This window comes from Austrofundulus limnaeus, unplaced genomic scaffold (assembly GCF_001266775.1).
Source record: "Austrofundulus limnaeus strain Quisiro unplaced genomic scaffold, Austrofundulus_limnaeus-1.0 Scaffold749, whole genome shotgun sequence".
Classification (NCBI taxonomy): Eukaryota; Metazoa; Chordata; class Actinopteri; order Cyprinodontiformes; family Rivulidae; genus Austrofundulus; species Austrofundulus limnaeus.
This window is the reverse complement of record NW_013953151.1, coordinates 45,915-57,779: the sequence shown is the minus strand read 5'-3', so window position 1 is coordinate 57,779 and position 11,865 is coordinate 45,915. Positions and strand designations below refer to the sequence as shown.

Genomic DNA, 11,865 nt, shown 5'->3' with positions numbered 1-11,865 from the left:
CCCGGACCCCCAATTTATCTGAAAAAGGGGTATAGTTATAGCTCAAAAACTATTAAACATAAGAGCTTCATATTTCTTTTGATGTTTAGCGCTGATGAGCTCTATCCATCAGGCCCACCAATCAGTGCCCACCCACAGACCCCCACTTTATCTGAAAAAGTGGTATCTGGACATACAAAAATGGTAATAGCTCAAAAACTATTAAACATAGGAGCTTCAGATTTCCTTTGTTGTTCAGCTCTGATGAGGGGCTATACATCAGGTCCACCCCCCCCCACACACACACACACCCAAAAAAAGACCCCCACCCAAACCACTACAAAATTAGGATGCACCTATAGCATGACATTTATTAGGAATAAAGACTTCTGAGTTCTGGTGCATTTCTGCGTGCGGGGGTCATTATGTTACTGCTATGCGGTATCTAGTTTTGTAATAAAGCTCAATTAGATGCAGTTGTAGCAGTGATGTTAACAGTCTGACTGAAAGAATTGATGATAATAAATAGTTCCACATGTATGGCACAATATTTTTAACCACTTGTAAACATGTGGGCCTAGCCTTTCCTAAAGATGCCAGAGTTGTAAACTAAGATCACCTTATGATGAGGAATGAAATAGTTAAAGCCACTTTTGTCAAACCAGCCAATACGGAGCAGAAGCCAGTGTGTCTCTTGTGCCGGTCCGAAGCCTGGGTAAACTGTGAGGGTTGTGTAAGAAAGGAAATCTAGTGAAAAAAAAAACCATTTGCCAAAACAAAGAGTTGTTTCAAAAACGACAGGGGTACAACGTTAGAGACCAGACTGAGATGGTTTGAACATTTCTAGAAGAGGGACAGTGGCTATATTGGTAGAAGGATGCTAAGAGATGCAGCTGACATGGAGAGGACAGGGTGAGTCGTAGGAGAATGACTCACTGAAAGAACAAAAAGAAGATATGTGCTTTAGTCAAACCTTGTAAATTATGTGTGATCTCTTGCAATATTGTGAAATTTTGCGAAATTTATTTGTTCAACTGTCAGCTGTGGCAACCATCTTGAATAGGGCAGACGCCATAAATTAAACAGCTGCAGATGTTACCTCCGTGATTACTTCAAAAAATGTGTGGCTCATGGACTATTTTGCTAACAGCCTGTCAGTTATAACTATAATAGTTAATATCAAAGTTTTAAGTAAGGATTTTTTGCGACATTAAGTATTTGGACATGTTTTAGTGACTCTCTGCTACTACTGCATCAAATTGTAGCTCAATGATTGCCATTTTTGTGTTTGGTAAGTTGAATCACATAGATGTGTGTACATTAATTACATTACGTGAGTTTTGTAAACAGTACATGTTTAAAAACAGCACTTATACGATCCGTTAAAACTCTTGAGTATGTGTTGGGGATAATTCTCAGCTGTTACTACCCTAAATTGTAGCTTAATTTCTGTTAAATTGACGGCGTTAAAGCAGTTATTGTGTTTGTTACGGTCACTTAGCTGTGGCGTCCATTCTTAAAGGAGACCAATTATGGGTCCTAGAAATTTTTATGGTATGTCTGTGGTCTATCCAGACCATGTTCATTCAATTTAATGCACAAAATAATTCTCAGATAATAAAATTTCCCATTTTCTAGTTCTGCCTGCTCTGACTTCYGTTCAGAAGAGCTGTTTATGTTAATGAGCTCTGTTGGTAACGCCCTCCAAAAATCTGTTGACATTAACTCCGCCCTCCAAAGCCAGCGTTTACGTTAGCATGGCTAATAATAGCAGAAGCTCCGTTGTAAAACCATATGAGACCCAGAGGCAGAGTCGTGGTCCCAGCTTCTTTTTTTTTTCTCCACTCCTCTGCTCTGCGCTCACTCTGCATGCTGTTACCAGAGCAGGGAGCAGCAGTGGTCCAAATACCTCAGAAACTTGAACAAATAGGCTTTAACAAGCTAAACAATAGAGGTACATGAGAAAACATGTTCATAACGAATGAAAATATATAATTAAATTGTGTCAATGACGGTCTCAAACCCTGGTCTCCCACTCTCTGGTCCAACACTCTACCCATTGCCCTATTGTAGGCTTGTTGAGAAATGAGCTGCACATTACACAACAACACTCTGATGGCTTTTTATACTGAGGAGGTGGAGTTTCACCCGGGGGTTGCTAGGTAAGGGGCTGAACACCGGTTCTGGTGGGTTGTCGTACAGCTTGTGACATCACAAAATGACGGAAGTATAAAACTTGTTGTTAATATACATTAAAAATACATTTACTTACAGTAAATATGCCCCTGGGTGCATTTTTTTGGTCCTAGGACTGATTTTTAAGAAGTACATACCCAAAGTTGAGTAAAAAAACCTTTAAAAAGTGAATTTTGCGTAATAGGTCCCCTTTAACTTTCTTGACCTTAAAACAGATTTTGTTGTAGATGATTACTTTCTGAGAGTTTCAGTATAATCCACTGGTCCACTGGATGCTTTGCTAGCATAACAGAAGGTTCAGAGTCGAGTCGCTTTATCCCCTGATATCTAATCTACGTTTTTGTCCTCTAAGGTCAAACGAAGCCGAGCGGATCTCCTCCTGGAGCCAGCAAGGATCCTAAAGCCAAACAGGATGATGGTCGGGAATCAGCCAGACCCAGCAGACCTGCAGTAAGTCCAACACAACCACACAAAGTCGCTTTCTATCGTAGCCTTCTCTTCACTTCTCTTCACTTTTTTTCTACTCTTTTTTTCTTTCCTGTCTTCAGAGCTATAAGAAAGCCATAGATGAGGTTAGTGACATTGTAGTCCCCCCTTTCCCCGTCTTGGTTTTCTTTTGCCTCGATATCTTCTTCTACTGGCATGGTGAAGTTAGTTACCAAACATTTTGTTTCCTTCAACTCTTAAAAAAATAATAAAATAAAACAGGGTCCGATGAATGATGATGATGATGGTGAATGTGGGCTTTGACACACAAACCTGATTGTTACTGTATGTGTGTGTGACAGTTAATGTGTTTAAACAGGGGAAGTTGTGTGTGTAAAACTACCTGAACAATATCTGATGGTTTTTTTTTCCTGTTTCTTTGTTATCATGGTTACTGGTCAGGAGGAGCTGGTAAGCCCGCCATATGTGATGTTCCTCTAGTCCCTGTTTGCATGATTTGATCCGATCCAGTGGCTGGGGTGATGGGAACCGGTGAGGCGGGGGGAGCAGGGAGGAACCAGTTGGCATGTGGATGATCGTTAGTGGTGGAGAAATGCTGACTTCCAACATAACGTCAGCAGCTGCTTCGGGTGTTATCAGTCCATTAAATGGATGTTATCAGTGGTTATCCGTCCCATAGAATGGCTTCAGACTGTGTACCTACTAATACGTTGGAAGGCAACATTCTGCTGGTCTACTTTAACCTAGATTTATGCCTCAGATTAACCAGATTGCATAAATAACCTTAGTGGCTTTATGCCTCATACTAACCAGCTGAACGTCTGAAGCCGTTCTACAGGACTGATAACCTGCTAACATTAATGGACTGATAACATCCAAAGTGGGTGACTCACACTTTTGTTAGTTTCTTTAGTGTTTGCTCATGAGTGAAAACTGTCACTGACTAAAAGTTTTCTTAAGAGCAGTTAACTTAAAGCAGATGTTCTCAAACCAGCACTCTTGTCTCAAAAAATGACAACAAAAATGTTTACAGGCCAGGATTTGTCTCAACACATTAGTTGTCCAACGACACGTCCTCCTCTTCAAACCTTCCTGTCCTACTTGTCTCTGTATGTGTCTCTCTTTAGGTTTGGAGAGTGATGATAGAAAACTAAATTACCGTTTTTGTTTTTCCTCTTTTGTCTCTTCTTGTAGGATTTAAGTGCCCTGGCTAAGGAGCTCAGAGAACTAAGGGTCGAAGAAGGAACCAGACCTCCGGTCAAGGTACAACGATTATCATACAGATGACAGATTCACTTGAGGCTGTAATTGCTGCATGCCGACCATCATAAATGAATATTGCAACCGCTCTGAAGTCTCGTATTGATTTGCAAACTCTGACATGTGGCTGTGATCTAAAAAGGAATGTAGCTGTGCAGTATTGCTGCAGGAAAATACATCCCATTTGGCTTTACAGGCATCTGCAGGTCTGTTTTTGACCAAATTTACCTCAGCTTTAGTGTTGCTGTTACTCTGTATGCTACATAAACGGAAGATCAAAAACGCAAATGACGGACATCATTTTTGAAAAACAACAGCACACAAGTGTCCTATGGCGTGTGTACAAGCATCGACCAGAAGTTATCCTAACTTTGGTAAATATCATCTACCTTGCCGGTTGGGCTGGTTTCTCCGGCTTGCTGCTGTTGCGGCGTGTCTCGGTGGAGTGGTGGATGTGGATGGAGTCCCTCTGCCCTCGGATTGTCCCTCGTGTTTGGACGGAGCGCCTTGGGTGGACTTGACGGCCTGGACGCGTGGCGGTGGGAGCCGGGACGGAGCGACTAATCTAACAAGTGAGGCGTACCAGCTTCCCTGTTGCCTATNCATACATACATACATACATACATACATACATACATACATACATACATACATACATACATACATACATAACATACATACATACCATACATACATAAATACACACATAATATTCACATCCATTCATGAGTGAGTATGTGTCCAGGTATGTTACTGTATATCTGTGGCTGTGTGAGTGTTTGTCATTGTGGTTGCATCATTAGTGACATAGGTTCAGCAGTTTGGTGGCTTGTGGTATGAAACTGTTGTGGAAAGAATATGATAGGAACATTTTTTTTCATTTAGATTTTTTTTTTCATTTGTAAAAACCTTTTAAACCACCTTTATGGCCTTAAATTAGCTCTATATAATTGTAGTTTTTGCAAATGAGAGAATTGTATTTTAACGACAGTAACATTCAAATAAAGGAAATAAATAAATTATTCTAACATCTTTAAAAGCTTTGAAAATATCCAAAGCTTTTTCTTTTACTCTGAAAGAAATGTCTGTTTATTTTTGATAATAAATCCATCAACATTAAAGTAAAATAGCAGTAACTTTATGACCTGTGAAATGTTCTGGTTTAGTTTGGTTTTTTGATGTTTTCATTCCTGCCGACTGGACTCAGGTGGGTGTTTGGTTTTTCCTGGACCTTCAGGTGCCAGGTAACCTCCGTGCCTTTCACAGCCCCCAGTTTCAGTCACGACTCCAGTTTGGCCGGAGCTAACGGAGCGTGATCAGAGATACTCACAGAAGGTCCTTTCTTCTCCCTTCAGGTGTTTGATAAGACAGAGTTTCAGTCCAGCCTGGAGGACATGAGGTCCACATGGTCTTTCTGAGGGCTGGCTCTGAGTCCATTGAAACTGGAGTTAATCTTTAAAAACATTCCTGTCAGAAACAACATTTGAAAATAAATCTGTTTGTTTAAATTCTGACTTTTCTTTTTTTCTTTTCTTTTCTTTTCTTTTCTTTTCTTTTCTTTTCTTTTCTTTTCTTTTCTTTTCTTTATCCTTCTCATTGTTCTTGCAATCTAACTCTGCACCCTGAGCTATTTTAGCTCATAAATGAAAATGTTCAGCTCATTCAGTACATGAGTGCTGTGACTGTTGTTTTTTTTGTTTTGTTTTGTTTTTTTGGAAATTTCGTACTTTTTTCCTTACTTTTAACTTAGACTAATTCTGTGTAGTCTAACAAGAAAAACATTTAGATCTCCTTAGTTCAGGGCTATTCAACTAGCGGCCCGCGGACCGGATGTGGCCCGTGAGTGATCATAATGCGGCCCGCCAATTGGTTCATTCATCCCTTCAGCCCAGACCACCAGTTTTCTGCTTTAATTACTATAAGTTCTTTTGGTTAAACATAGACATGTTTGGTATCTACAGAAATGCCATAATCTTGGCAACAAAAACTATTTCTAAGCATACTCAAGACAGTTAAAACTACAAGCAGTTGAAGATGAAACTATGAAAGTAAAAATAAAATTGGTTTAAAAAGTTTTCAAGTCAGAGATGTCAAAATATTATTTGTGTTAAACAGGACGTATGATGCGTTATTTTTGTTTTTGATATTGTTTTATTATCACTAAATTTATTACATAGGGTTCTGTGTGTTATATCCATGATTAAATGCAGCAAAATAAACTATTTCAAAGGTAAAATATCTTTGGTTTATTTACATAACTTTAATTGCTGGATGGTCGTCCCCTCAGCTGTTGGCCTGCATTAACCGTGGCCCCTGGAGCAGTTTAGTTGAATAGCCCTGCCTTAGTTTCTTCAAGAACTTTAATTCCCTTTGTAATCTGGCTCTGTTTTTATGTTCATTAGCAGCTTTCAGCTTTCATTTGTTTAAGGTCCTGTCACATTATAATATTTTAGACAACTAATGCCAACTGATGTAATATTTTTAGATCTAAATAACTAATAAGTTATTAATTTGATCAATTTGTTAGCATTACAGTATGCATATGCCTAAGAGGCTTCCAGTTTATTTTTTTTATTCCATCTTCAGCATAAATGTCTTTAAAATTTTCATTAGTTGTCTAAAACAGTGTGACAGGTCCTTTTGCTATTTGAGCTTTTAGCTACTCTTTTCTATGTTTAGCTTTTAAGTAGTGTTCTGTTACTTGTAGTTTTTAGCTTGTCTTTTGCTTTTAGCTAGCCTTTTGAAACTTTTTGAAGCATTTTGCTATGTTAGCCTTTTGCTATGTTTAGCGTGGGCGTGAGCTGTCTTTAGTGATTTTGTTGGCTCTTGTAAGGCAGCGTTTGAAACCTATGTCCCAAATAGATATGGAGGTTTTTTTTTTCTGCTGGTCTCACCACTCTCCTCATATCCTTATCACTAGAGACTGTAGATTTATGTAACTTCCTGGGTCTCTGACTGGCAGAGTGGCAGCCATCTTTGTAGTCTTCATGTGTAGTCCCTCATTTTATGGTTATTTTAGGTGGGGTTGACCCCAAAGGTTAATCAGTTTAAGATACTAGTTCACTTATGATTTCCTGAAAGTTTCATTATGATAGTGTTATTGTTTGTGAGATATCTTGCTAACAGTAAGAATACATGAAGTGTGAATGGCCTCTGTAGCTTGAGAATGAAAGCAGCACAGCCTGTGTGGAATGTGAGGAGTGAGTGATGTCATCTCGGAGGAGGCAGTTAAAGTTTGTTATGCGTATCCACTTGCTGTTAGTATGGGTGATTTTCATGAGTAGTTCGTATCACTTGATTTTTATCATTTATAATCAGTATTAATCTTTTGCATGAACTATTTGTTAATTCTTGTGTTTTACTTCTGTAAGTAGATAGAGATCTATTGGAGTCGTACAAGCACTCCAATAGTTAGCTAGTACCAGTTAGATAAGAACCATAAATCAGGTGATGGAGAGCCCAGATCGTCCTTGAGAAGTAACAAGAAGCAGAGCTCTGGGCATTGTCTCAGTGAGTATAACAGCTTTTGATTGGAGAATCAGATTCAGACTGGCTGGAGCTACGAATGCAAACTGTCTCCAGGTGAGGCTGGCTTAAGATTTTCCTGCCGTTTCTCTGAGAGCTCTTAGAAATTACCGTGGTTGTCTTGTTTCAATATCTGGTGTGTAATAAATTCACTTAAAACTACATTTAACTTCCAGCGCAATTTTCTCAGTTTAGCTGTTTTCAGACAAACGAACTCGGCGAGATCAAAAGTGAGCCAAAGATGAAATTCCTGATCTCTACAAGACCCAGAGTCTTTTGACAAAAGGCCTTTTGGCGCTAACAGTTTGGTGTAGGCTTTATTCTTCTGTCGCATAAACAAGATATGGTTCACCCGTGTTTATTATTTTTGACATTTATTTCTTTCTATATTCTTGGATCTACTTGTAAATAATTTCTTTAGCTTCTGTAAACCCAAATTCAAGAAACTACCAAGGAAAATATTTGAAAGTATGATTTGAATGATACAATCCTTACCTGTTAGAAAGTGGTCACTGCAAACTCTTGCATTGTTCATTTCCACACCTCCTGTTTTTAGCCGTAGATTGTTGATCCACTTTTGTCGTCTTTTTTCTGTAAGTTTTTAAAAATCAATTCCCTTGTGACACACTACATTTGGAACATGAAAAAAACTTTTATATTTCTCCTGATTAGAGCGGTTGCAACAACCAGACACTGCACAGAATTTAGGCATTTTGATGCTGAATCAACAAAAGGAAACAGGGCTGCATTTACTTCCTGCCTCCACGTCTGCATTTCATGATGTCAATACTACGTCATCTACAACCCAACAATATGGTGCGTGCTTGCACACAAAGGTGTCCTGTTGGCGTGTTCTACAACATGCTTGACTTAGCAGCAATAAATGCATACATGTTGTACAAGACATGCACTGGGACCACCTAAAGCAGAAGACAGCCTTGTACTGGCAGTGTTGTATGCTGGCAAAAGCCAAGACGATAAAGCTACTTCCCTCATATGGTCCTGAAAAGAAGACACAATGTCAGATTCAGACACTCTGCAGAAAAAACTGCACCACTAAACATCTGTCGCAAATGTGGAAATGAGGAAAACTGGGCGTGTAATAAGTGTTAGATGTAAAACTACAATTACACACATACATACATCTTATTTTCAGTGTGTAAAAACAACTAAATACCAATGTGTATATAGCTTTATAACATGTACAGTATAAGCTTGTAAATTTGTTGCCTTTTCTTTGGAATGCAACAAAAGCTTGGACATTTCGGACTCTGCACCACTTTTGACTTTCAGTGGAAACATGGAAATTACACAGGAGATGGCTGGATTGGAGAAACAAAAAGTAAAGATTTGTTTGCAGCAGATGAGCGAATGCGGGTTACGAATGGGCTGAGCTGGGAGAAAATGGCCAGGATAACAACAGACAGAGTCATGGTTGGGAGGAAAGCAGGTCTCACCACACTAGTTTCCCAGAAGGTAGCCCAATGCAAAAGGTGTCAAAATACCTTTTCTACAGTCTACTACTACACTACTAGTCCCCTCCAAATGTATTGGAACAGCAAGTCAGATTACCTTGTTTTTGTTGTTCACTGGAGACATTTGGGTTTAAGATCAAAAGATGAGACATGAGTTCAGAATGCTAGCTTTAATTTCCTGAAATTTACATGTAGATGTGTTAAAAAACTTAAGATTTATCATAGTTTGAATTACGCCACAGCACTTTTAGGTGAACAAAGGTAAAGGAACAAATACTCTTAAAGTAAATAATATTTAATATTTGGGGGTATAACCCTTGCTTAATGAGTGCCTCAGGCCTGCGACCCATCGATACCAAACTGTTAATTCTTCATTTGCGATGCTGTTTCAGGCTTTTACCACAGCTTCTTTCAGTTCTTGTTTGTTTCAGGGGGTTTCTCCCTTCAGTCTCCTCTTCAGGAGGTGAAATGCTCTATTGGGTTCAGGTCAGGTGATTGACTGGTCAATCTAAAACCCTGGTGAAGTCCTCAGTGTTGTTGGCAGTGTGTTTTGGATCATTTTCTTGCTGCTGCTGAAATTCCTTCTGAGTAGTTTGGATACATTTCTCTGTAGTTTGTCAGACAAAATGTTTCTGTACACTTCTGAATTCATTCTTCTGCTGCCATCATCAGTTCCATCATTATTGATGAGCCTGTTCCAGAAGCAGCTATGACGTTACCTGCACCATCACTGATGAGTTTGTGTGCTTCAGATCATCAGCAGTTCCTTTCTTTCTCCACACTTTGATCTTCCCATCACTTTGGTAGAGATTAATTTTGGTCTCATCAGTCCATAAGATTGTCTTCCAGAACTTTTGTGGCTCATACTTGTACTTCTTTCCAAATATCAATCTGGCCTTCCGATTGTTCTTATTGACCTACCATCAGAATGTCTCAGCAGAAATGGAGACTCATCAAACCCGGCAACATTTTCCAATCTTCTATTGTCCAGTTTTGTTGAGCCTGTGTGAATTGCAGCCTCGGGTTCCTGTTCTTAGCTGACAGGAGCAGTGTTTGGAATGCTACTTTTAAAAAGTAATTAATTATAGTTACTAGTTACTTCTCCCAAAAAGTAACTGAGTTAGTAACTGAATTCCTCCCCTATCAAAGTAATTAGTTACCAGGGAAAGTAACTATAGTTTGTTTGGTTTCTGTAGGTGCCAGTGCATCCTAACCCCACAGTTGACACTTAGGGCCCCCACCACCACTACCACCAATTGTATTGTGTGAGAGAACTGCTGATTTTTTGTGTGAAAACTACAGATTTATGATAGTCAACATACAGATAAACGTCTGAAGGGGTTTATCTGTACAGTATACAGTATGTACAGTATGCAGGCAGATATTCATAAAATGACACAAAGGTGCATAAGGCGTTTTACACTGAGCTATCTCAGAGACTTTAAAAGCAACATGAGAGACAACAGACATTCATCTGTAACGGCAGCAAGGCTGAACAATGGAGGCAGAAAAATTGCCTATTTCTTTCTCTTTTTGTGGTGTGTGCATTCTCCTTCACAGTCTGACGAGTTTTGAAGGAGTTCTGCATGAAACTGGGAGGGGGAGACATTCACAGGCCAGCAGGCTGACTCATAAATAACACACCTGAGAGCAGAGGAAGGAGGGGTGGAGAGATGGAAGGAGGGCTGGGCAGAGATGGGAAAGCTCTAAAAGAGTGAAATATATTGTATACGTCAATGCACAAAAAAACAGAGCTTTGCTGCAAATGGCAAAACAGAAAGAAGAAAAACTATTGCAATAGAAGCAAATTATAACTAGAACTGTGAATCAGTTTTGACCGGGGTCCAAGCCTGTGTACGTATGTCCACCATGGCCCATGAACACACTGTCCATGCGAGCCTCACAGAGTTGTAACATGTCCAAAACATCTTCATTTGGCCATTCTAACATTACCTCCCAATTTTTCATCTGTAATTTTCTTCTGATGATCAAATTCCTAATCCTGTCCATCTTTCTTTTTCACAAGTACAATCTCAACATCTTCAGCCTTGCCACTTCAGTTTCTTTCTTAACATCTTCATCAATGCCATTTCCATTTCTGTCTCTGCCTTTTGTTCAGTCAATGCCACTGTTCATATGACTCTTTCAATTTTGTTTTCCTTTGAGGTTTATTGCATATTTTTACTATAATACCTTAGACTTTACTTCTCCATTTCATTTTGGCTGCAATTGTTCAATTTTTTTACCACACATCCTGGAAATTACATAAAGGTTTGTAATCTGTTTTCTTTTTTTCTTTTTTTGTATTGTTTAATAAACATAAAAAATGCGTTTTTAGTTTGTATTTTTATTTTTATTTTTTATTTGTTTAAAAAACTGAACTCCCTGAATGTACAGTACATGGATCCACATGGTCTGACTAATCAGAATGTGCATTGTTAGTTTTAGGGCATGTACTTTAATGACTGACAACTGTTGGGAAGAAGTTTGTGAGCGGTGCTCATTGAGTGAATAAATTGTATTTGTCAGAACAAGTTTCAATAAGAATATGAAGCCACAAAGCTGGCAGAACTTTCTGAACCAGCTACCTGAACAGATAAACCATTTAATGATCAAATAAAAATATAAATGAAAGGTTTTAATTTTATTTTGTTTGCCTAGTTTGCCTGTGCTATTATCTATCATGTGGGTTTTAATGTTCAAATAGAAACAACAAAGTTCATAAGTTGTAATTTTCAATCTTAATGTCGTGATTATTCACTGCTCAAATCTTAAACTGATAAACCTCTAAAGCTTGATACTTGGCTCCATATGATGTTATTTTCAAAACTTTCATATTTTAAGGCTGCTATAGATAGCCCTGGTATTATTAATGTTTGTGCAGACAGGAATGTTGGTTTATTGGGTTAAATCGTTTGTGTGTGTGTGTGTGTGTGTGTGTGTGTGTGTGTGTGTGTGTGTGTGTGTGTGTGTGTGTGTGTGT

At 38.8% G+C, this 11,865-nt stretch overlaps 1 protein-coding gene across 1 annotated transcript in view; it reads left to right on the top strand.

Annotated features, from left to right (window-relative positions):
* The window catches only part of LOC106532311 (TRAF2 and NCK-interacting protein kinase), a gene marked incomplete at its 3' end in the record, with an annotated part of 119,761 nt that extends 115,876 nt beyond the window's left edge, over positions 1 to 3,885 (top strand). Inside the window, 3 exon segments of the mRNA XM_014028344.1 lie at positions 2,528 to 2,625; positions 2,724 to 2,747; positions 3,817 to 3,885. Coding sequence (XP_013883798.1) covers positions 2,528 to 2,625; positions 2,724 to 2,747; positions 3,817 to 3,885 — 191 coding nt within the window.
* Between the last annotated feature and the right edge of the window lie 7,980 nt (positions 3,886 to 11,865).